The sequence below is a fragment of the Cuculus canorus genome, chromosome 1 (assembly GCF_017976375.1).
Source record: "Cuculus canorus isolate bCucCan1 chromosome 1, bCucCan1.pri, whole genome shotgun sequence".
Taxonomy (NCBI): domain Eukaryota; kingdom Metazoa; phylum Chordata; class Aves; order Cuculiformes; family Cuculidae; genus Cuculus; species Cuculus canorus.
The window spans coordinates 7,710,763-7,736,692 of NC_071401.1; the positions used below are offsets into that span (position 1 = coordinate 7,710,763).

General features: G+C 42.0%; 1 protein-coding gene across 1 annotated transcript in view; it reads right to left on the bottom strand.

The window, feature by feature from the left end:
• Nucleotides 1-1,869: 1,869 nt before the first annotated feature.
• Nucleotides 1,870-25,930, bottom strand: part of LATS2 (large tumor suppressor kinase 2) — a 52,694-nt gene continuing 28,633 nt past the window's right edge. Inside the window, exons 3-8 of the mRNA XM_054067711.1 lie at nt 14,545-14,677; nt 10,636-12,173; nt 7,358-7,940; nt 6,554-6,736; nt 5,216-5,322; nt 1,870-4,488 (exon numbers count right to left, since the gene is read on the bottom strand). Coding sequence (XP_053923686.1) covers nt 3,994-4,488; nt 5,216-5,322; nt 6,554-6,736; nt 7,358-7,940; nt 10,636-12,173; nt 14,545-14,677 — 3,039 coding nt within the window. The 3' untranslated portion in view covers nt 1,870-3,993. The remainder of the gene's footprint in view (nt 4,489-5,215; nt 5,323-6,553; nt 6,737-7,357; nt 7,941-10,635; nt 12,174-14,544; nt 14,678-25,930) is intronic.

Genomic DNA, 25,930 nt, shown 5'->3' on the forward strand with positions numbered 1-25,930 from the left:
GGCTGCCCAAGGCCCCATTCAACCTGGCCTTGAACACCTCCAGGGCAACCTGTGCCACTGCCTCACCACTCTCACAGTGAAGAAATTCTTCCTTATGTCTAGTCTAAATCTGCCCCTCTCCAGTTTATACGCATTGCCCCTCGTCCTATCACTACAAGTCTTCATGACCAGTCCCTTCCCAGCTTTCTTGTAGCCCCTTTCAGGTACTGGAAGGTCGCTATAAGATCTCCTCGAAGCCTTCTCCAAGCTGGACAAGACCAACTCTCTCAGCCTGTCCTCGTAGGGAAGGTGCTCCAGCCCTCTGATCATCTTTGTAGCCCTCCTCTGGACCCGTTCAAACAGCTCCATATCCTTCTTATGTTGAGGATTCCAGAACTGGACACAATACTCCAGATAAGATCTCACAAGGGAGGAATAGAGGGCCAGAATATTTATTAATTTGTGCAAAGTTCATAAAATTTACTTCAAGTTTCTGTTTACCTCTGAAATGTCTGCAAAGGACACAAGCCTTCTAGAGAGTGCCTGATAAGCCAGAAAGATTTGTTTTTTTCAAATGAGTTCCTCTTTAGGTGAACTGGGAGTTGGCTTCTGTTCCCTGCAGCATATATTTGAAATGAGTAATATATTCATTGTGGAAGCACCTGCTTCCTTCTGCGCTAGGTTCTCGTTTGGCTTAGTTGCAAAGATGCTGTATTTGCAAATGAATCATAGAATCATAGAATAGTTTGGGTTGGAAGGGACCTTAAAGATCCTCCAGTTCCAACCCCCCCTGCCATGGGCAGGGACACCTCCCACTAGATCAAGCTGCCCAAGGCCCCATCCTGCCTGGCCTTGAACACCTCCAGGGATGGCACATGTTATTAAGGTTTTAGGAATACGTGAGAGGCAACAGCCAGAGGGGGCAAGTGTACTGGTTGTGGTTGACCCTGGCAGAGAAACCACTACAAAGAAAGTGACTATGTGGAATTTTCCTCCACCTACTGACCTGGTCACACCAAAGCAAGTTTTGCCCAGGAATCTTGTCCCTTGTTCTCAAGGGCCATAGGGACAGAAGGACATGTGCACGCCAGCATTGTGCCCAGGTGGCCAAGGCGGCCAACAGCATCCTGGCTTGTATGAGAAACAGCATGGCCAGCAGGAGTAGGGTAGTGATTGTGCCCCCGTACTCAGCCCTTGTGAGGCTGCACCTTGAATCCTACGTTCAGTTTTGGGCCCCTCACTACAAGAAAGACATAAAAGTGCTGAAACGTGTCCAGAGAAGGGCAACAAAACTGTTGAACAAGTCTTACGAGGAGCGGCTGAGGGAACTGGAGCTGCTTAGCCTGGAGAACAGGAGGCTGAGGGGAGACCTTATAAGTTTCTACAGCTACCTGAGAGGAGGTTGTAGTGAGGCAGGTGCTGGTCTCATCTCTAAAGTAACAAGTGACAGGATGAGAGGAAATGGCCTCTAGTTGTACCAGGGGAGGTTAAGATGGGATATTAGAAAAAAAAATCTTTACTTAAAGAGTGGTGAAGCATTGGAACAGGCTGTCCAGGGAAGTGGTGGAGTCACCGTCCCTGGAGGTGTTAAAAAAAGGTGTAGATGCGGTTCTTCAGGGCATGGTTTGGTAGGCACAGTGGTGTTGGGCTGATGGGTGGACTGGATGATCTCAGAGGTCTTTTCGAACCTTCATGATTCTATGATTCTAATCATCTTAAAGCACCCAGAGATCCCACATCAAAAGCTACAGGAGAGAGATGAGATTTGTATCTCCTGTTGGTAACTCAAATCCATCGCTAATATTACAAAACCAATCCGATTAAAAATTCTCCCTTAAAGTAGGCAGGAATTACCCTATTCAAGAACACATAACACATTGTATATTTTGATTCAGATTTTTAATAAATTGTGCCAGTAGAAGCTTTCAAAGGCAATGATATATCAATAAATAACAGTTAAATTGAGTTCCTGAGAAAGAACCTACCACATGAAAGAATGTCAGATAGATGTAAATAACAAAAAAATGGCATTACTATATAAAAAAGCAGTAATACTGAATCTTACATGAACTGTCACAACACAAGCACTGCATACCTCAGAACATTCCTTTCATACAAATGTAAACAAATACACAATCATTTTTGTTTAGTTTAGGCTGATGAATTTATATGTTGTTGCTTAGATATCTAAACAATGGATAGGATAGGATATGCTAAAACATTAAGGAATAATATGTGGAATAATATACGGAGAAAATAATGAAGCTCCAGATTTTAAAATAAAATAAAGCAAAAACACATTAAAGGAGCATTTTCCTCAAGTGTTATTATGTCAATCACTTTAAATAGGACTGTTACACTAATCTGAATTAAGGATTTTTGTGTGTTTATTTAGTTATATATAATATATATGCAAATATGTATGGCTTAATTATCTTTAGTATTCTGATATCACCTTGAATAAGTCTCACATATATATAAGAAAATGCATATTTTAACATAGTTAACAATCGATATTTCAAAGTATGCCTATAATTTGACAGAAATGCAGGACTATCGTGCTCCATTTTTATCTATAAATAACAGGACAGGATGACCTATGAACAATGCCAACATTTTCAGATGTCAGTGCCTAAAACATTAAGATCCTAAATGGATACACAGCCAGTCACGTATAGGGATCTGATGTCTGGAAAAGCCACGTACCTCCAGGTTCCATGGATGGCCGTGGAGCTGCACGCACTCAACATGAGCCTCATCGCACTTAGGATCTCGATGTGTTAGGGGAGCACAGTGTTAAATGTCCTGTTTGAAGACGTTGAGCTACGTAAATGAGTCTTGGTGCTCTGCATTACTGCTAGTTTTACACAACGGACACTGTGCTGCATGCTACGTGAATAAGCCCGATCTAGACTGTTACCACAAATCAGCTCTGTAATAATGGTCTTGCTATTGATCCTTTGTGGGGAAATGTGTGTGCCGATGATACATGTTTACTAAAACGATCTATTACGTCAGACCACAAAATCACTATTCAGTTACAACCTTTGCAATCTGGTTTACAAAATTAATATTGGATACAATCATAAGAGGAAACCACCCACACAATACATTATCAACACACGGTTTAAAATGGTCTAATTTGAGACCCTTAGTAAAAATGGATCCACAGGACCTGCCTGTGAATGGCAAGAAAAGGCCATTTCAAATAGAAAAACACTGCTCATGCAACATTTTTCACACACTAGACAATGAAATCACACCCAAATTGTCACTTGCTCACACTTTCTATTACACTCCAATAAGCAGAAGGAAATAAAGCAGCTTTAAGGTTATGTCACAAGTTTGAAATGTGGAAAATACATACAATAAAAAAAAAAAAATCCCGGTGTGAATACAATGGCATCAGTAAATTTAGAAAATTAGAGAGCAGAGTTTTTTATTTTTTCTTCTTCTATTTTCTTTCTTACATTATTGCACAGAGACCTTTCATCACATGTTCTTCAGCTTTATGCATCTTCCTTAATGTGAAGTAAGTGCTATGGAGAAAATAAACATGTAGAAAAGAAGAACAGCAGCATGATTTGTCAAAGTTAATCCCTATAATTTAGTAGGAAAAAAAAACCCTGCTATAAACAAAATATAAGTGCTCTTTATTCATTTAAAAAATAACGCTGACAGTTGCAGAAGTCTGTAAATGTTAATCTGAGTAGGGGGGTGCTGACCTCAAATAAAAGTAGGCCTAGAAATTATAGACTGCTGGCCTTGCAGATTTTGGTGAAGACCAGGATTTCAAGTGTCATTATCAACAAAGTTATTTACAGTAAAACTGACCTGAACTTTTGAGAGTGCCATTTTCAGGACCTGGCCCTGCAAGCTTCTGACTCCCCAGGATGACTCCAGGCTCAGCTGGTTACACCTCAACAAGCACTGCAGAATCAGCTCCTAAAGGATCAGTTAAAGGCCCTACTGGATTAGAAATTAGTCTATATCTGGAGTACTCTATACAATAATTTACACATATACAGGCTGACAAGCTCCAGTCTGATCCACCCCACCTTTGTCTTCTACATCAGATTTCTCAGACTGGCCAACTTCCATTCCAGAAGGTTTAGGATACCTGAACGGATACCCATTGTCATCGAAGAACCTTCGGAAAGTAAACTCATAAAAAGCATGTTCTGTGTGTTTACTATTGGAAGAGGCTAGTGGGTCCCATGTCCTGGTGCTGTCACCGCTAGCATCGTTCCAAGGACTTTCTTCTTCAACAGGATCAAAATTTGAAGTGTCCATTGGATGGCTGATCTTTGGAACATACGGAGCTGGCTGCCTACGGATATCGGTAGAGAAGTCCATAGAGTGAAAGAAAGAATGGGCCTTAATATCATCTGCTCCATTTCTTCCAAGCCTGTCCTCAGCAGCACAGCAGAGCTTTGTGATGAGATCAGTCGCCTCAGGGCTGAGCTTGATCTGTGAGGGGATGTGCAGTGTGCTTTCCCAATTTATCACCTGGAGGCGAGAAAGGTATTAAACAACTTCTAATCCTGGAAGCAAATCCTTCCAATTGTCAGCTGTACAGGAGTACACACAGAACTAGTCAGTTTACAGTCTGTGTAGTTATCTTAGAGGTTCGAGAACACAATGATTAGATTGCATTGGCTGTTAATAATTACTTTAATGAGTCAAGAAACATTGTTGGACAGTAGATAAAAGGAGCAATTCCATTTAAAGAAAAGGCAAAATCCTTCCTGAATGCTCTCATAGTACGATTTGAGAACACATTCTGTTCACATGTGACTTCATGGAATGACTTTTAGGAATTACTTAATTTTGTCTCCAAAATGTAAACTAGGAAAAGTGGACATGAGCTCTATCCTTTCTGGAAACTACTCATGGCGTGACTTTGAAACATTTACATTGCCAACTGTAATTGCCACTGGTATTTCAGTTTACTCAAATCTGACAGGCACTTTAAGGAATTTAGATGGATGAATTTGTGCTGAGAAGACTCATAAAACTAATATCTGTGCAGTTGAACAAGTCAGTTCTAGCCCTATACTCACTGTCTTCATTGATTGGGAAAGGATTTGTCCCTGCATAGAACTATTTGAAAATCAGACTTTTGTAATCACTGCTCCTTTCTCTAGTAAAACAAGAGAGGATAGGTCCGTGCATGGAGCAGAAGGGAAAAGGTTAAAGTTTTGCTACCACAAACTGGAATTTTGTTACAACTTACCTTCAGTTGTGTTTCTGTGGGTGTAGGAGCCAAAAAAGGAGGCTGTCCCACTAACATCTCAAAGAGGATCACACCAACACTCCACCAGTCACAGAGCTGAGTGTATCCTGAAAGGCAAGTCAACATCTTGTCCTCCTGTGTATAGAGCTACTTGCAATTAAATATCAAAACATATAGCACAGATTTCTGTCTTTTCTCTGACAATTTGTGACCTAAAACCAAAGGACTCCTGATCCATCTTCATCATGAAGTAGCTTCTGCTTGCTGACCTGAATTCTACTATGGTCAGTAAAGATCTAATCCCGTTGTCTGGGAATCTTCCTGGATAAATTTAATTCTCAACTAAGTGGCGAAACTATATAATTAGAAAGAAAGAAGTTTTTGCATTCCCTATCCCACAACCACATCACTATACAGCACAAACTGGATCTCAAAGAATAACAAAAAAAGTTCAGTGACTGCTGTCTCCCTAGGTTTAGTGGAGGTGACACCTTGAGTTTGAAGAGTTGATGGAAGACACAGCCTAGCTCTAAATAAAGAAGAATGGCACAAATGACTCTTTGAGCAACTTCCAAGCATCACTTAATTGCTATGACAAGACAAATAAGGTATGTGGTTTGAGATCTCTGAAACTGGAATGGAGAATTTAGACACGGATTTCAATGGAGTTTTGTATCATCAGATGACGTAGGCTCCAATGTCTCTCACCTTGAAAAAGATCAGATTTAGGATCTGACTTATAGGCAACTTTGAACATCTTACTACAGCGACCATGTCTGTTCTGCACAGTTAGCCACCAATGACTGTCTGAATTCCTCAGGCTGAGCTTTTGAGTGCAGGGCTCCATTGTAAATTGTGGAAGACTTTTTGTTGGGTTTCCCCCAAGACTCTGGCTGGCAAACTGAAGGACATGTTTCCACAAGTTCACATCATCCATATTTAAGTGGCCTGTCTGAATTAGTGAACCATCAACTGGCTACTCACTGATCAATGTAAACTTGCTAGCGGTCATAGTTGTACTCCATGAGTACAGATACTCTGCATTATACTTGAAAAATATCACTGCCAACATCATCTGACACACTTACTAGCAGTCTCATTCAAAGGCCTCAGAGTGTAGATACACACAGACACACAAAGTATGACCACCATCAATGTTTAGCAATGTAATGCTGAACAGCAGAGAAGATAGAAAAATCTGTTCTCCTTAATCTGAGCTAAGTGTTCGTGTCTTCAGAATGACAATCTTCCAAAGCAGCAAGCTTATTGAAGGCAAAAAACCAAGTATTTCAAAGCATCAATGTTCACTTAAAGAGGAGAAAAATACAGGTTATCTACCTTTACGAAGCAGGACTTCAGGAGCGATATAATTAGGGGTTCCAACTAATGAGTGGGCTAGACATCTCTGATGCTGCTTCTTAGCTCTTTGTTCCAAAGTCTTCAGCCTATCTCCACATCTACAATTGGATACATCATCCCAAAGATCACTGGGCTCCATGCTGTCTTGTCTGATATGGCTCCCTTTCAAATGGGAGAGAAAGTTTACAGTCATGGTCATAAAAAACAACACACAAAGAGAAAAGTATTTATCTAGGTCTAGTTGTGCCATCTTCTACTCTCACTGAAGAACAGCATTTAAACTTTAAACCCAAGGCATTTCCTTCTGACCTCCCCTTCACAACTGCTTTTCCATAACCAGTGAAATGTCTCTCTCACGCTGCCATGTGGGGGATACAGAACAATAGAGAATATTTAGATTAGCTATACCAGTTCTTTATGACCTTTTTGCCAACAGGCACCAATACTCCCCCACAGCACACAAAGGAGGTGCATGGGCTGGTTTAAACCTGCAGTCAAATTATGTCACCAACAGGAGAGACCCTCCAAACAAGTATAAACTGAAAAACTGCTGCTACTGCAGTGGTCAGCCAGATTACGGATAGGGATTTAAACAGTATTGGAAACAAAAGGACTGGAAAGCAAATTAATTGACTGAGTTAGTGAGAGACAGACGCATCCTATTGCCCTTAACCCTTTATCAATGTACCTCTGTTTTCTAAGATGGCATCTCTGCCAAGAAGAACCTGTTTGTTTCAAAAGAAATAATGCAATGCCACCACAAATAAAGCTTAAGAACATTACCTTTCTGATAGTATTTTGAATTGTGAGTCCACCTGAATCCGGTACAGAGTCCAAAGTCAGTCAGTTTGATATGCCCATCAAGGTCTATCAGAATGTTGTCAGGCTTGATGTCTCGATGAATAAATCCCATTTTGTGCACACTCTCTATAGCCAAAGTGAGCTCTGCAATATAAAACCTAGCCAGACGCTCTGGAAAAACCTCCATTCGAATGAGTAGACTCATCATATCCCCACCAGGGATGTAGTCCATCACAAAGTACAAGTTGTCTTTATCTTGGAAGGAATAATAGAGTTTAACCACCCACTCATTGTCTGCCTCAGCAAGTATGTCCCTCTCTGCTTTGACATGAGCCACCTGGTTTCTGTTTAGCACATCTTTCTTTCGCAGAGTCTTCATGGCATAGAGGGCATGCGTATCCACTTTGCAGGCCAGGCACACTTCTCCAAATGCACCAATCCCCAGAGTCTTGATTTTCACAAACATAGATTTGTCCATTTTGGCCCTTTTAAGTCTGTTGTAGTTGGACTCCTTCTGGTAGAGAATCTTCCTCATTTGTTCCTGTTCTGCTTCACAAAGGCCAGCCTTTACAAGGGAAAGGAAATCACAAGAGCTAGTACTGTTACATTCATAGCAAGAGAACAATAAACTATGATACTCAAAATGCATTTCTCAGAAAAATTAAACAAGAACCAGAAAAGATGTATTTGAGAGATACAGTCTCTTATCTGTCTATTGAACTGTTTCTGAAACACTGGCAAATTCACTGTGCCCTAATTTCTTACCCAAATTTGCCACATCTGAGATTGTTCTACCTTTCTCTGAAAGAGTCATGGAACAATACTGTCAGAGAGGGGAATATAACATAACAATCCTGATCATGGGATTTGGTTTACACTTTTCAAATGGGCACTTTGCTACTGCGCTCCACTATGCGTATGCGCACGGCAGTGCACCTGAACTGAAACTGTAATTTAAACCTAGAGGCAGCAGTCCACTTTGTTCATGAATGGTTCTTCAGGGCAGCTCACATTAATATTTCCTACCTTGAGTGCTGTTTGACTGTTGTTTTTTGTATTGCAATTATAAAGCTGGTTTTGACCTATACATTCCTAAGTGCCTTGGGAACCTTCTTTAGAAACTGTTTTTCTTCCTCTACCACCTACAGCCTCTGCTCTCAAAGTCTGTAGATCTCCTGACTACCTGTTTTATAAACTTCTCTCTTTTTCCTCCAAAAATAGGGGCATATAACCCTCAGCTCTGGCCTCTCTCCAGCCACTGCAGCACAGACCCTGGTGCTATTTCCCCTCTAAATGTATTATTTCCTCCCTGTACCTAAGCTGCAAAAAAGGTGGCTTGTCTACCTCCTGTCCCCAGAGAGCGTTCAAGTAACTGCACGGCTGGGAGAAGAGACTTCCTCAGAAAGGAAGAAGCAGCAGTATCCAACCAGGCATTCCTCACCCTCCAAGACAGAGCCTGCACACTGCAAACTCTGCCATTTCAGTGCCTGTCTCTCTCCTGAGAGCCACTGGTGGGCTCCACCAGCAGAACCCCCTGGGCTGATGCTCAGGATCCCCTGACAGCTCACCCTCTGCAGCACACTCCTTCCTTTCTGTGTATCCCTGGAGCATCAAGTGAAGCACTTTTAAAGGAACGTTAGTATCTGGTAGGAAGAGTGAGGGAGTTGAAGCCGACTGATTAGCAGGAGAGACACCCAAGCTTACGCCCACAGGGCTGCTGCTTAGATTGATTTAATTTCACATCTGTAGTTTGCGTTTTTAAAGATGAGTGTGGGTAGACAGACTATGCAGGGAGATCCCCACGGTATAAAAATGAAATCTGTACAAATAAAGGATGGAGGAGGTCTGCAGAAACTTGCAGAACAGGTAGGATGAACTTTCAGGCTGAAGGCAACAGCCAAATCAAAACAAGTAATACAGTTTTTAAAATGTAAGGTAAGTACAGAAATCTGCAACAAAGGAAGTGTTTATTGTTTTAAGGTAAAATAATTAGTGTGTTGTGTTCTGGGTTAATTCAAGAATAATGTGATATTGAGATAGCCAAAATGTACTGAGTTCATAGTGTATTGTTCCAGCCAGTGATGAGGTTGCTAAGGGAAGGAGTTGTTTTTGTTTATAGCTGAATTATCTCTGAGTTATGAAGTGAAGGAAAGCTGAACAGTCAGAAGAGAACTAACACAATTAGCTGCTCTTTTACTTCTCTAGAGATCATTGCCTACCTCAGTTTAAGGAAAATACTCGCTAAATCCAAGCAATGCAACACAATCTGTACTTGCAGTGAGGACAAACTGTTAACTGTCTGTAAAATGCCAACCTTTTGAGAGATTTAATTTTAACCTCAACAAATAAATCACTGAATTTTCTGGAGCAACGCGAGCAACAAATTCATTGACTCTGGAAACTGTACTTGCAAAGACCAAGTGGTTAATTATTATCCATTATGTGCTAATAACAGCTTTCCTTAGAGTTTATCCTTAAATACAGAAGTAGGCAAGTCATATTCTAGTCATGCCTGGGAAAAAAACCTCTTTTGCATTTAAAAATTAAAAGTAAAACTGCCAGAGCTACTATCAGAACTTGGCAGCTTTGTTTTAAGCAGTCCTATCAGTGAATCAGCTTACGTTTGAGAACTGCAATTTGGCATGAGAGAAGGGCTCTCTCTCAAGAAGTGTACCTCCCTGAAACCTGCTGGTAGAACAAGTTCCAGCAAGGGTCCTGCGAAACACTGAGATCAGTTTAAGCTGGCCAAAATATACTTATTTGTACGATATTATCGCTTACAGGCAACTTTCAGTCAAGTATTACATATTCATCTGAAAATATGGCACAGTGAATACACTGCCAAGCTGAACCATGGCTTTGGTGAACGAGTAGCTATCATGGAAGTGGAAGGAAGAACTGGAGCAAAAAGAAAAGCTTTTTCAGAGTTTTACAAGAGCTGCCAAAATACTGCCAGAGTTATGTCTCAAACCTGCCTGATGAGCTCTTGCCTAACCAAATCTAACACTTTCCTACTATGAAGGGTTTTGCTTAATTCAACTTTGCTGGTATGAAGATCTATTATTTCACATCTCGGGTTTTTCAAACAGCCTCCCAGATCTGCATCCAGGCTTCTGAGTGAAAACAATATGCCATAGAGAGGTGTTGGATACCTTCTACTTCCAGTAGAATCTGCCCTTACACATTTTTTGACTGATTAAAAATAGTAATAATGAATTTGACCCTATTAGCCTTTGTTATAAGAAAACATTGAGAATTACTTTAGCCATTTCTTGCTCCAATTGTAATCTTCTGTTAATTTTCTGCTGGTAGGTCTTTATGACATTTTCTACATGTTGCTCCATGTAGAACTTGAAGGCAAAAGGTGAGTAGCTCTTTATTCGGGATTCTCGCTTTTCCTCATCTTTGCCATTTTTTCGCACAGGTACCGGAGACGTCTGAATCTGCTTTTTATCTTTGCTTGGCTTTTCAGCTTTAGTGTTCTTGCTGCTTTTGTCGTTTCGCTCACTGTTCTCCTCAGCTTTATTGCCCGTTGAATTGGGGACTACACGGAGGGTCTGCTCTACGCCCATGCACAAGCAGTTGATATCAAACTGCTCAGAGCTACCAGGAAGCAACAAATGCTTGGGATATGGTGGTGGTGGACACCGCAGTTCCTGGTTTCCGTAATCCACATCTAGCTGATAGGCATTAGCTGCTCCAACCGGTGACACATGCTGCTCAATCATCTCCAAGCCATCCACAGCTGGTGCCTGCGCAGGTAACCAACCAGGATGGGAAGGTCCCACTGCAGTCTGAGGCTCAGGTCTCATCACTCGCATGCTCTTCACTGGCTGGAGAATATGAGCAGATGTGACTGCTGTGATTGTATTTGGAGATGTAATTGAAGGATCGGGTTTTCCTGGAGGAACCTGTCTCATAGACACTGTCACTTGTGGCTGTTGCTGGTGGTTGTTAAAGGAGTTTGTTCTGCTCGGCACAGTGGCATCAGGTCTGAAGGATACGTGTTGCCGTGGAGATGTTTCTATTCCTGGATTTTGTAAAGAATCTCGGCGTGACGATGTTGCTGCCTGCCACTGCTGAACTTGAGGATTATTCATGTCATAGATGTCCATGTTTAAGCTATTTCTAGACGGAGTTAATAGATTTTGTGGCGGACTGTCTGAAAAATCATTAGCAAAGGCTGGACCTCTAGATATCACATGCATTTGATGAGAAGAAGGACTTGTCTGTTTGTGATGAGAATGTGATATATACAGGCTTGCTGGTGCCTGCTGAAATGCATGACCAGAATTATTCTGAACAACTGCTCCTTTATTTGGGAGACTGGTGTACCCTCCCTCCTGCTGCATCTTGTTTTGGAAGGATGGACTCCGCTGAACACCATACCCCATAGGTTCCCCCTGCATCATCATGTGCTGCCTGCTGTAATGCTGGCTGTTGGAGCCATGGGATGCCTGCAGCTGCAAAGCTTGGCTGCTGTGATTAGCCACCGGGTAATTAATCACAGAAGAGTCGATATTTGCAGGGTATGTTTTCTGCTGATGGCTTGTTGGTGTGCTGTGAGTGCCTACTCCAGAGGGTCGCTGTACGGGAGCATTCATAGCTGTAGACTGCGAAGTAGAGATTAAATAGTCCATGTATGGCCTCGGAACTTCAGTGAGCATGTTTGCACTCTCTGCTCCAAAGCCTGTCCCTTCATAGGCTGCATTACCAATCTGATGGTAGGACGGAAAAGATTCATTTGATCCTTCGAAGCTTGGCCTGCGGGTTACATTATTTGGCACAATACCCTTTCCTTTATAAAAAAAAACACAGAAGAACGTTAGGAAACAATTCAGGTGAACAAATTACTTTGCATTACTCATCTATCTGCACATACAGACATACACACACATGCATGCACACTGCGTAGGGAGTATGTGTTATAAAAACACCTTCCAAAATCTAAATTAAGCACTCTGAACATTTAAAGTTGTAGGTGCCAAGTATTATTACTGATAACAAGCTACTGGCCCACAACACTGCTCATGCCAGGAATCATCAGGGAGTTCTACCAAATCATGAAAATAAAAGCACAAATTCCTTAACTATGAAATCATTCAATTACTCTGCAGCCTGGTTGTTAAAGCTGGACCAGTATTACCAGTCATTACTCAGGGGTTAAGCAGGGGATTAAGTACAGCACCAACAGGGGTAAAATAACTAGAAAGACTGTCAATACAACTTAAAGTCAACATTACTGTAAACTACTAGGTCATCACATAGTCCACATCTTCTGTACAGTGAGCTCACTGATCACACTGTTTACATCTCTCTGTTCCATCGTTCTCCCCAAAACCCCTTGTTTTCCTCTCCTTCATTTGCAACAAAGGCATCACACAGTTTGTCCTGTATTCTTTCCACTGTGTCGGACACAGAGCATCCCCTTGTATTACTCATTTTCCATCTGTTTGGAAGGGAAATCTTTTGGGGTGTCAACATGTTAATCTTAGCTTGAAGAATGTGCAGAGACAAGACAGCACCACTCCTCTACTGGAAGCATCAATGGCACTTTTTGTCAGTTCTTTGATCTGAGGACAAATTGCAGGTGTCTAAAGCACCAACTATGCTAAAAAGACAAGGGGAAACTGTGCTATTTTTCTGTTCCCCTCCTGGATGGTTCTTTAAGCATTCACAAATGACAGGAGTTGGCACGTATATTCCTGAAGAATTTCCTTTGAAAATGTTAACTTCACAAGCTCCACAAGAAGAGCTGTATTGCCCTAACAGGCTTGAACAGTGGATTACAAGCTTTTCTGATTATTTGTATTTCAGCAAGTCAACAGCTGGGCCAGATACAACGCACTTGAGCATAGCTGTTGGCTCCTCATCTGCATACACGCAAGCCCTGCTATACACAGACACATAACAATGTACACGTTATTAAGGCAGGTCTATGCACCATCTCTGTACACTGAAGTGGCTCCAATACTAAATTACACATTCATTAAAATCTATAATAGGCAGCTCTTTTTCCCAAGATAACACAAGGCTGCGCTTACCAAGGTGGCTTTACTAAAGACCTCCTTCCTGTCCAGGGATTTCTCCTTGTAAATTGAATGGTCTTTCTCTTCCTCAGCTTTTCTCATTTCTGGACATGCCTTGCTCCCAGCTACCCAAAATCTAACAGCCTTTCTGACACAGATTTTCAATTTGATCAAGAGGCAATAAGGAAGGTGCTGCTGAGGTGGCTAAGAACAGAAATTTGTCATGTGGAAACCACTTCCACTCTGTGTACTGAACTTATGACCACACCCAGAGGTCTGTACTACTGTAGATTGATTGAATGGATTTGTTAGATCCAATGAGTCCAACATAGGCAAGACCTTTTAAGTGTAAATGTTGCCACTGACATAAGAGAAGTTCCTTGTCCAACAAAAGCCCCTGACAACAGCTCTCCAATCTGCTCAACCCTTCACCGACCAGCCCTCTGCAGCACGTAACACTATTTGATTACATAGGTTCAGCCAGTCAAAGAATGGTTATTTGTCTGCTTGGCCAATTTTTCAAACTGAAAGAAGATAAAAATAACAAACTTTACCCAAACCAGAGTGCATTAAAAGCATTCTGCAGCACTGTAAGTGCTGATACCTGAATGGAAACAACTCTTGCAAGGCCTTTTGTCAGATGTCTGATGTTTGCTGATGAGGCATACGCAGAACCCAAATCCTCTCATTTGTTAATTTACATGAAACAGAACCGAAGCAGACTAGCATGGATGAATGGAAACGCTTCTGTTATCTTGGTCCAAGCTACTCCTGCAGCATACTTACAAGGATGTTCATATGAATGAATTCTGGGGAAGTGAGCTACTGCACAACTCCACAGTAATTACTTCTGTGCAAGCTTTTACTTTGAGGTAAACCGGAGACGGTTGAGCTGATTTGCACTGAAGAATTAATAGCTTTGTGTTTAAGAAGGTGGACCACAGTTGTGCTCTTGCAAAGCAAGTGAGTTGTGTTTAGCTTGCAGCCCAGCTCACCTTGCAGGGCCATGTTCACATCACTGTCTCCCACAAGAGTACCACTGCATATGGCCAATCCACTACTTCTCACCAGCAACGACTCAACTTTAAAGAATAGCTTATTGCAAGAAAGAACACAGTTCTTAAAAAAGTTCATGCTTACCTGGCGAGGTCTGCTTAATTACACGTACTATCTGTTCATTTCTAGGATCCAAGTAGCTCATCTTACTGATATACTCCAGAGCTGCTTCAATACTTCTGCTACCTGTCTGCTTCAGTGCTCGGACAGCCATCTCCTGTGTAAAGCAAACAAGAATCGAATCACAACGGGACAAACCCCAAGCACTGTACTGCAGGCTAGAAGGCAGTAAGCACTCTTACATTCATAGAAACATTTTATAATTCACACCAGATCACAGCTGCCTGAAGCCAAACTGACTCATAATTTGAAAACACTTGCATCCCTTATACAACTCAAAAATTAAAAGAAGGAAATAACAAATTAACAAAATAACATAATTTACCTATACTCTGGCAATTAAAAAAGCATCACATTGAAATGTGTGCTTTAAGATTCCTTAAAATAAACTCCAAATCAGTTCTGGAAAAGGTAGCACAGTTTGATATAGGAAGAAAGAGAATTAAATATTTTGGGTTTGGTATTTGAGAGCATGTCTCTTAGTCGCACCTGAACACAGTAAAAGCTTTACACTTCCACGGGTGCCACAAGGAGCTGATTAAGCAGGGGCTGAGTTCTGCTGAGCAAATCCTCGCCCCACTAGAGTCAACAGAGAAGAAAGACTCCTGTTTTGGGTACAGCTGAGTCATCATTCACTATCTGTTTGGAAAATGACTAGGCACATCAAACTGCATTTCACATTGTTAGTTGACTTTTTAGCTGTACTTTACTGGGCACACATCCATCACTGAGAAGTTAGTATGGGTGGCAAACACACAACCTGCAAACTAAAACTGAGGCAAATATGAATATTCTAAAATACTCTAACACAACCGTTAGTGTCCCCTGCTCTACAGCCAGCAAGTCACACTGTCCATTTATACTTTTACTTAGAATAGTAGAATCATAGAATGGTTTGGGTTGGAAGGGACCTTAAAGATCATCCAGTTCCAACACCCCTGCCATGGGCACAGACACCTCCCACCAGACCAGGCTGCCCAAGGCCCCATCCAACCTGACCTTCAACATTCCCAGGGAGGGAGCAGCCACAACTTCCCTGGGCAACCTGTGCCAGTGCCTCACCACCCTCAGCATGAAGAATTTCTTCCTAATGTCCAAATCTTCCCCCTTCCAATTTCAAGCCATTCCCCCTAGTCCTATCACTACATGCCATTGTATAAAGTCCCTCCCCAGCTTTCTTGTAGGTCCCCTTCAGGTACTGGAAGGCTGCTCTAAGGTCATCCTGGAGCCTTCTCCAGGCTGAACAATCTCAGCTCTCTCAGCCTGTCCTCATAGCAGAGGTGCTCCAGCCCTCTGATCATCTCTGTGGCCTTTTCTGGACCTATCCCAACAGTTTCATATCCTTCTTACGTTGGGGATTCCAGAACTGGACACAGGACTCCACGTGGGGTATCGCGAGAGTGCAGTTGAGGGGTAGAGTCACCTCCCTTGACCTCGACCCTACTTACACTTCAGGTGATTGGAATATCTTTCAGCAATGACTCTAGCCTCTGGCTGCAAAGCAAAATTCATAAATCTTCATAGAGCTGCACCTTTTCTGAAATGATGGAGAACCTGCACTCCAGAGCTTTAACACCAAATTAAACTGAACTTCACTCACCAAAAATTTAGATACTTGGTGAAAAGTAGTTGATGAGAACCCTTCTAGAATCACCTCTAAAAGACAATTGATAAAAAAGATATAATGGGAAATCTACTGACCTTTGGTGACAGAAGATTAGAGGACTAATTTGAACTGGTCTCCTAGCTCATAGAAGGTTAAAGTTGCATGAAATGAATGTCACCTAGAGGACATGCCTGCAAATGTCTTCTATTATCTTGCCACCTTACTGCCATTTTTAGGGGACTTGTGTCATCACAACCTGCCCAGTAAGCGGTGAATCAGATGGGGTTTGTGCCTTCTTGGCTAAGCTTACTGACTGCAGATGTGATGGCTGGGTTGGTGGAAGTGCACACGTACGCCCCTTTCCCGTGTCATCTGGAGCACTTGTTGCTCTTTGTTCCACTGAACTGCAAGTACAGAAGACATACTCACTAACTGTTTACTGAGCAAGGGAGGATCATTGCACATGACACTAATTCACACTTAGCACCGAGCCACACGCTGGCATTTGGCATTTTGCTTCGCTTACCTCAATCCCCTCCCACTCCCCCCAAAATGGCAGCATTTTCTCCATTACTCAGAGGTTCTGCTTGGGGAATAGCTATAGCAAGTTTGAATATTTTTCATTCAATTTATGACTCATAATTCATAGAAAGGCAGTAGTTGGTTTCACATTTCCTATAGCTGAAATATTTCACTGGCACCAACAAATTACTAAGGGCAATTTTAAATCAAGAGAAAACTATTATGTATGAAGGAAAGAATTTCCCACAATGTTTTTTTTCCTTGCTTTCTTTTTTCTTCTGGATACATTTCTAAAGTGTTAGCAAATTTGCATCCTAGTGCTCAGCATTCTCATCATCCAGGGACTTCATGGCTTTGCAGCCCAGTTCAACAGGGCTGCTAACACACTCTGCCCATTTACACCAGCTGGACTTAGCCTCACATCACAAGTCTTAAAAGTTTCCTAAATCAAATGTGCTCTATACCCACATTTGGGCTAGCTTGGATATTGTTTTTATTTTTGTTTTTTTTCTGCAATGGAGTAGGAAGAAAATAAATGGTTGGTAAGCACTTATCTTAATGATTAATAAAACAGTCCCCATAATCCATCCCTCCCCTCATGGCTGTGTTGGATGTATACAATTCAAAGGGGCTAAAATACTTCAGGTTTTTTTATCACCAGCACAGTGATATAATCTCTGAAAACAATCCTTTCACCTCCCCTATACTTTCTTCACTTTTACCATTGCCTGTGTCAGAAAAGCAGGGTAAAAATGACACTGCACCATTTGAAGCTGCACGTACTACCTTCAGCAGGTACGTTACAGGATTCATACTTAAACTCCAGCGGGAATAATGGGAGCAGAGAAGCCCAGTGGATTTCACTATGGACTGTACAATTACCTAAGAGGGCCAGGAAGAGCTTGGGAGCGACAGATGAGTGGCTGGCAACCTCAAGCCCGGCGCTCCAGCTCACCAACTCTCATCTTTCATTAGGTCAGCTCCCACCCTCCAAAGGGTTTCCTCATTACATACCCTGTTTGCTTAGCATTTACATTACTGCTGGAAAAAGTGAAGTAAGTTTGTTTGTGGTTCAAAAGAACACCTGCAATTCTCCTGTACACCACCTCACAGCTTTGGCCTTTTCCCACATAGCTCTCAGGAGACACAAACAGCCCCAGTTTCTGATGCTCGTTCACAAAAAGCCTTGTATCATCTCCAAGCAAATGGAGAGTGACCAGCACAACCTAAACATTCCACATACAAAAGTAAAGAGTTTTTCTCATAGGCAGATCATGTATAATCGTAATTCTCCACCTAGGACACAAGGCCCTCTGGTGACAGGAGAAACTCCAGGGGAGCTGAGGGCAACGAGAAACTCCAGCACTGTTATAGCTGGCCTTTGCCCTCCTCTGCATTGTTTATCCCATCACTATCCTTCATGCCCACAGCTCTCCTCTCTGGTAGCCACACGAAGAGGTCTCCACTCATTCCAGCACCTTTTCTTTGGGAATGGGAAACAAGATTAGACATAAGGAGGAATTTCTTCACCATGAGAGTAGTGAGGCACTGGCACAGGTTGCCTGGGGAAGTTGTGGCTGCCCCATCCCTGAAGGTGTTCAAGGCCAGGTTGGATGGGGCGTTGAGCAGCCTGATCCAGTGGGATGTGTCCCTGTCCATGACAGGGGGTTGGAACTGGATGATCTTTAAGGTCCCTTCCAACCCAAACTATTCTATGATTCTAAGATGATGCATGGCTGAAGCTGATGGAGGGTGTGCTCTGTGCCGAAGGCAGCCACTGGCTGACGGGGGCACAGTGGCTGCCTCCTTCCTAAATCCAACACGGCGATGAGCTCTATGAGCGTGGCTGTGAGGAGGCAGCGAAGGGCTGAACTCCGGGAGTCTGCTGAAGGGGAAGGTGGCTCCATGCTGGCGGCAGGGACCACAGCCTGCATTTCCTGGAAATGGATATAAGGACTGTTTGGAAGACAAAAGGGCAGAAGATGGATTAAACTGTGTCAGTAATTACACTTGTTGGAGAGCACAGGCTTAAGTGAGATGGAGGGTGTTTGTGAGAAGGAGCAGAATGGCTCAAGGAGGATGGAAAACAGTGCCAAAATCTTGCAAGCTGATACTGTAGAGAGTAGAAGGGCTGAGGAAACAAGAGGACAAACACCAGGGAAGGATAAAAGTGCACAGCTACACTGACACAGATAGAGCTGTCCTGATTTTATGCCACTCTAAGGTAAGTATGCTTTAGAAAGAGAAGGGAAAACAGACCATAAATGAGACAAGGAAAAAAAGTCCACTTGGAGCCATATCCAATGCCAAAACATTCAAGCAGGCACAGGATCAAATCCAGCTCCCACTGAGGTCGACAAACATTTCCATTAACTGCAAGGTACACTGCATCAGGCCCTCCGCTTTGGATCGTTTCCTTTTGACCAGGCCAAAAGCTGTCAGCCGCAGTATGGTTTGAGAAACCTGGCCGCTGGCTGCGTCCTGCTAACCCCACAGCCAGCTGTCAGGCTGCAAGGAGAAACTCAAGCCACTAGCAGCGCGCACATAAACCACAGGGGAACAGAGCGGTCCCAGCCCCAACTCATTCTTTGCATTCTGTGTATTCCTTTTGGAGGACTGAAACATTTCTCCATGCAGGGCTTTTATGCACTTTTTTGCTTCCAGACATCACCAGCTGTTGGCGAAAAAATAAACCAGAAAAAGTAAAGGTGAAAAGCTACCAGGGGAAAATGTGCTTTTACAATTAATTCTAGTAATTTTGTAATTAATGTTACAGCTGCAATATTAAAATGAGGTTTCAGTGGTCAGCTGTGGTTCTGGACAGATCTAATGGAAAACCAAAGTCAGGCTATGCAGATCGAGGCAATTCAGCAGGATCCCAAATTTGTGGGTTCACAGAGAAAAATGGGGAAGGGTGTGTTTCCTAGCTAGTTCCTACAGTGGGCTACCCAAACGAGACAGCTGCAGGGTCAACGTGCTCTCCGTTATTTCCCCAGCCTCATGCTGGTAGATGGCAGCTTTCCAAGAGATTTCAAGACTTTGCTAGAAGGAAGGCCACCTTTGAGCTCAGATGCTCAACAAGGAAAACCCTTGTTTGACAGTAAACAGATATTTGGATGTGTGCACATACAGATTTCATCTCGCTCTGTGCTCCGTAGGCAACGTGAAAGGCTTTCCCCGTTTTACCCTCCCATCTGGCTGTACTCCACTAGCACTGGCAGAGGCTTGCGTTCTTGCTGTACTACAGAGTTGTCCAGCAACATTTTTCATTCAGAAAGCTCCTAGTTGCCAAGATGTATTTATCATCCAAGTGAAGATTGCACAAGAGGTTACAATAAGTAAGACTTTTTCCCAAGAACATTGTGTCTGAAGGAGACAATAGGTCCTCCAAGATTTGGCAAGGGTAATCAATTGCTAACAACAACAAAAATTAATGACTTGCTTTCCATTCACAAAGAAGGATAGGCAACAGATGCAGGAAACAGATACAGGTTCCCTGCGGAAGGGAGAAAAAACTAAAAATCAGGCCAGAAGAGATGATGCAGAATTGATTAGGAACCTTTCTGCAACAACCCACCATTGTAGGAATTTTCATTCATGATTTTAAACTTGCAAAGCCTAAGAAATCCAGGAAACAATGTGTACAATATGCTATGTCTGTATTGCTGCAGCCCTAAGAACAGAGAAACTTATTTTGTAATATTCTCTGTCTGCAATTATTCTCTAGTTGGATGTGTCAACCAATTTTGTATTCTATTTTTATTTCGCCTGTCTTCAGGTTGCTAACACCAGGGGCTCAATCTTGCCCACAAATCGCCATGACTAAAATAACCTAGCTATGTAATTAAGAAGCTATGTTGAGAATCATTAGCGCTTTTCAGTTTCAATGTATCAAAAAAACCAGGAGGAAATCAGCACTGGCAGAGACCTACTGAGTGCCCACCTGTTTGCCACAGGATCATTTAATCTGTTCAGGAACCACATAACCCATTCAGAAACTAATGAGAGAGCTACACCACGGCTAGTTCAGATTTTCTGCCCCCACTGCTCCTGTTAGAAAGGTCCTCCAAGGCTAAATTGCTTTGGCACTGATAAACCTTCCTCTTACTTTCAGCCTAAATTATGCAGGATCAGTTTATTCCCTTTGCCTTTAACTTCTATTGTATTTTGACTTCAGCAGCTCTGTTGTTGCTCCCTTCAACCTAAGGGATGCTTGCAGCTTGGCCTCCTGGGCTAAACAAACCACATTCTTTTAGTCTTCTCTTGTAAAACAGGTTCTTCATTCTCTATATCGCGGTAGCAGCCCATCTCAGTATCAAGAAAGATCAGACTGGTACAACAGCTGACACATAGTTCCTGATGATGTGCAAATAGTGGTCTAGAAGTTATCCTTGTGGAAAAGCTATTCCTTTTTTTTTTTTGTTGATTCCAGCAGAGAAAGTTTGAGTTTGGACCTTTAATCCAAGCTTTTAGTCCTTGCTTGCAGCATTCCTACCCTTTGTGGTCCTGAATTTATTTTCATTTCTGGTACCACTCCAGCCCTTACGGTCATCCATTATTTTAGTCGGATGCTTCAGCTCCTTCCCCAGCTCCAGCCCTGACTCTGCATTCCCACTTCATACCGTCAGCATACTTACTTTTTTATTATCAGACTTATTAATGGAAAAAGTATGCAGAAGGGACTCCCCATAGAACATGAAGTTGGGGCAGACAGAAAAAGAATACAGATAGGTGATGAAATGTAAGACTCACTAAGTTAAACCACATCAACATATGAAAAAAATAACTGAACCATAACTTAGGAATGGGGAATTATGGGTAAGGAATGACTTTAATCAGAAGTTTCTCATGTAACAATTTGAACGGATATTTGAAGAACTAAGAAAGGGACTAAAAGATAGAGGGAGGACTTTTGAAATGATACAAAGCTCTGGTAAATATCAGAAGAAAAACTTAAAAAACCCACTTAACATGACATTCACTGCTACATCATCACTCATTCTGCTTGCCTTCAAACTCTTTCAGTCTTGATTCAGTCACCTACAGAACGTAAGCACCTACTATCCCGTGTTTGTGCAGCATCCAGTAAAATGCGGTCCTGCTATTCTGTCTATGAAAGCATGACAACTTATTATTAATGGGAAGTAATTAAGTCCAGCCTAAAATACTCAATTTGTAGTAGCAGGCAAAAAGATGATGCAGGGCAAAAATGTTAATTCTCCTAGGTCTGGAGGATTAAAAAGCTCTGGAGGATTAAAAAGTAAACAATGAAGCAGACAAATGAAACCAACATTTCAAATTTATAATTTTATTTTTTGTATTTTACCAGCCCTAGAGCTAATACAAAGTTATTTCACAAGTATCACAAAAAAAAAAATCAAAATAAAAAGGCCATCGTGACACTTCGCTACTGCTTTTTCCCAGCTGCTTTTCCTTAAGTTCATGACTAATCAAAGCTTTTTAAGATCTTCCAAGGGAAAAAAAAATACTCTATAGACTTAGCAGCAGGGTACTTAAAAAGAACAACCATCATAACACCTTCACCAGCTGGGAAAGCGCAAGAGAGAGAAAAGCAAGAGCTGAGAACAGTAACTGGAAATACAACATAGCTCCTTGGCAGGTGTCTCAAAAGGCACCAGTTACATCAAAATGCTTTTTAATATTATGCAATTTGCAAGTAGCAGCACATAACTTCTTTTCTGGTTTGAGTCTTTTGTTGTTTTTGTTCTTTTAACTGAACTCGTATAGTACCCTGCCTCACCTCAGCTCCTTGTAAGACTGTGTTTGGCTACCGGTGCTATTTTATACAACACTCCTTGTGTCCCATGAGTTGTTCAAATATGGTTCTTTGCATAGAAAAGAGAGATATGAACTTTAGGCCATCAGCCAATCCAAGGTCCCAAAGTTAAGATGCTTGGAAATAAACCAAACCTGGCTTCTCAACATATTTCCAAACAAACGCTTGTAAAAAAAAGGGATTATTTATAATGAGGCATCTCCAGACAAAGAGCATGAATGTAAACACTTGGAGAAGCTCTGCTGAACTATTCAAGAGATGCAATCTGTTTAAAGAAAAAACGTACATCAACTGCAATGTCAATCTTTAAATTCAGTCAGAACATTTCATCAGACCACTCCTGTTACATCCCAGAGAGTAGGTGTGTCTATGTACAGACACATGTGGATATACGGCAAAATATGTACCTATCTGTGTAGGTGATTTTGTTGATATTAATCTAATTTCAGGTAAATTTGTGAGCCCTTTGAAAGCAATGTTTTAAGAAAGACATTATGCATTGTTTCATGAAGAAACAACAAGCAATTTCATTATATATGTATATGTACATTTATCACATGTCAGGCACTCTGGAAAGGACTTGGAAAGTGTAAGGCCTGCAGGAAGCTGAAAGAGGTCCTATCCCACAGAGCAAACCTGCATCAAGGTCAAGTGTCACAAAAGAACAACTACAAACAGGCAAGGAAAGAGAGCGGCCACAGCATTAACAACAAAAATGAAAAAGAAGTGAGGATAATCAAAAGTGGCCACGATTACCACTTTTTTTCCCCCCTTCCATCCTAGCCAGCTTGGGAAGCAAGAACAGAGCTGAGCTGCTCTGTGTCAACCAAGACACAGCCATGAAAAGAAGGGGAGCAGAGTGCAGGGAGCTCCATCATAAGGCAGCTTAATGAATAGATCTGAGGGGCAGTGACTTAAGAGCCTGTTCTCCTCCCTGTCTACCCCATCCTGGGAAAAATTGCATTTGTGGCTGAAAAGCTTGTAGTAGAAGCCTAGCTTCCCTAGATATTTGGTGCAGAGAGTGACAGTGTTAGTATCCAAGATACATGGTGGCTCGCTGCCTATCTCAGAGGCTCTAACACCCCTTTCTGAAGGCACTCACTCTTTCTACCAGCTTTTGAAGGAGAACAGGCTCCTGATTTAGCAATCAAAGTTGGCCCCAACAGTAAAATGCAGCAGTAATATCTCCTCAAGTACAGATACTCCCCATTCTGGAAAACATACACTTTGCTTCAGAACCTACATTACAAAGTATAAGTAGTGACCACACATAGTATTCAGTTTTAAGCGTTCAGTTCAGTACTCCAAGATTATCGATGCACCACAATTCACAGGCCAAGTTTCCACTGAAGGTAAAATAAAGGAGAAGGGAAAGCATGTATTTGTATGTTCTCACTGCTCAACTTATCTCCTAGCTGCACAAAATCCTTTCTACTGTGATGGCATCTAAAGCCTTCTGCATCACACTGAGCCCTACACAAACACAAGGGAAGAATCCTATTCTAAAAAGGATTTCTAATTTAAAACAGAACAAACAATTTTATATATAGCCATAACTGTTCCTCATTACTCTTCAAGTCTGTTCCCTGAAGAGCTATTTAAACTATATAGTTCAGTCTAACCAAATGACCCATGGTCAGCGCATCAACAGACAAAAAGTTGTACAAATCTCTCCTAATCTTTCCTCGGCACTGGAGCAGAGAGAACTCAAAACAAGAACACTATTATGTGCTAATTCAGAAATCTTATACTGAGGCCAAATCATGTTATATAAACAGCATTTATAAATTACTGCATTGGCAGGTTTATGTCACAGAGCAGGATGGAAGAGCTTTGCTTATTTCATGCATGTGTCAATCCACATGCACACACATATAAGTGTGGATATATCCTTTCCAAAGGTGCTTCCCTGGTGACACGAATGGAGAACTTCCTTCCTATGGACCTGCATATGGTCCATAGCAGGTTCAGCCTCAGCTCCAGATGACTCCTGTCCCTCCTGACTGGCAGACACTGAGGTGACCTGTATTCTTGTCACACAGTGCCTCAGCCGCATCTTGCATTTACCTGTAAGGCTCAAGAGTTTCTTCTGTCCCCACAAGCCAAGCCACAGCACTACTCAGCAATACTTCTAATATTACAAAGGTAACGTAACATCCTACAATAGCTTTTGAACTCTGAAGAAAAGGAAATAGATAGCGATTTGAAAACAAACTCAAGTACAAGCAAACGAGTTATCCCAAACTAAGAAGTATCATCATCTTCCTGTAATGTTCACTGAAAACCCCTTCCACATTGCTGTTCATGTGTTTTATTAACTAGAGATGCTACTGAAAAGGTATTCCCCTTCCCACACCAAGCCCAACACTGAACAAGCTCTGAGGCTTACAACTGTAACTCAAAAGAAAAAGAGTCACCCATCTGGTACTCCAAATCAAATCCTTTGGACAGGGCAGAGAAGTCTAAGCCAGAAGACAGCTTTTTTACCAAGCCTCTGTGTTTTTATTCAAGTTGCTGAAGTTTTGAACACAACACCTCCCACCTCCCTGTCTTCTACCTTCTTTATCCTAACAGTAAAGCAATCAAGCTGATACAAAGAGCAGTGAATCCTTTCAGCAGCAGCACTGAGCAGACACTATCAGATGTTACAGCCTTCGTAAGTAGGAGGAAAATATGCATGGGTCAAGAACCTTCAAATACTCAGCCACCATTTGGTTAGAAAAATTCCTCTGGATTGGTATGATTTACATCCAGAAAGCGATAATGGATCCAGAAACTCTATTTAAAGACAGAAGAATAGGAAGCGTTTTCCTATCACTTCTTCATAACGTGTATTGAAACTACCTCAGGAAAGCAGGAGAGATGCTGTGCGTTTCACCAATACAATCAGAAGGTTTTTTCACTCAAGAGAACGGGCAGACTTCAGTCAGACTAATTCCTCCTTACTCCACTTCTGCCCTTGTCTGACTCAGTTGGATGAAATACGCAAATGCAGGCAACAGTGCTGACACTAATACCAATAAAAGTATTAAAAAGCCAACTCGGGAATATTAATAAATACTGCAGCACCCAGCAAAGACCAAGTACAAGTTCAAGTTGCATCAAAAGAAGTGTGTGACCAGCAGGTCGAGGGAGGTGATTCTGCCTCTCTATTTCTCTCTTGTGAGATCTCATCTGGGGTATTGTGTCCAGTTCTGGAATCCTCAACATTAGAAGGAGATGGAGCTGTTGGAACGGATTCAGAGGAGGGCTACAAAGGTGATCAGAAAGCCGGAGCACCTTCCCTACGAGGACAGGCTGAGAGAGTTGGGCTTGTTCAGCCTGGAGAAGAGAAGGCTCAGAAGAGATCTTATAGCGACCTTCCAGTACCTGATGGGGCTACAAGAAAGCTGGAAGGGACTGTTCAGAAAGGCTTGTAATGATAG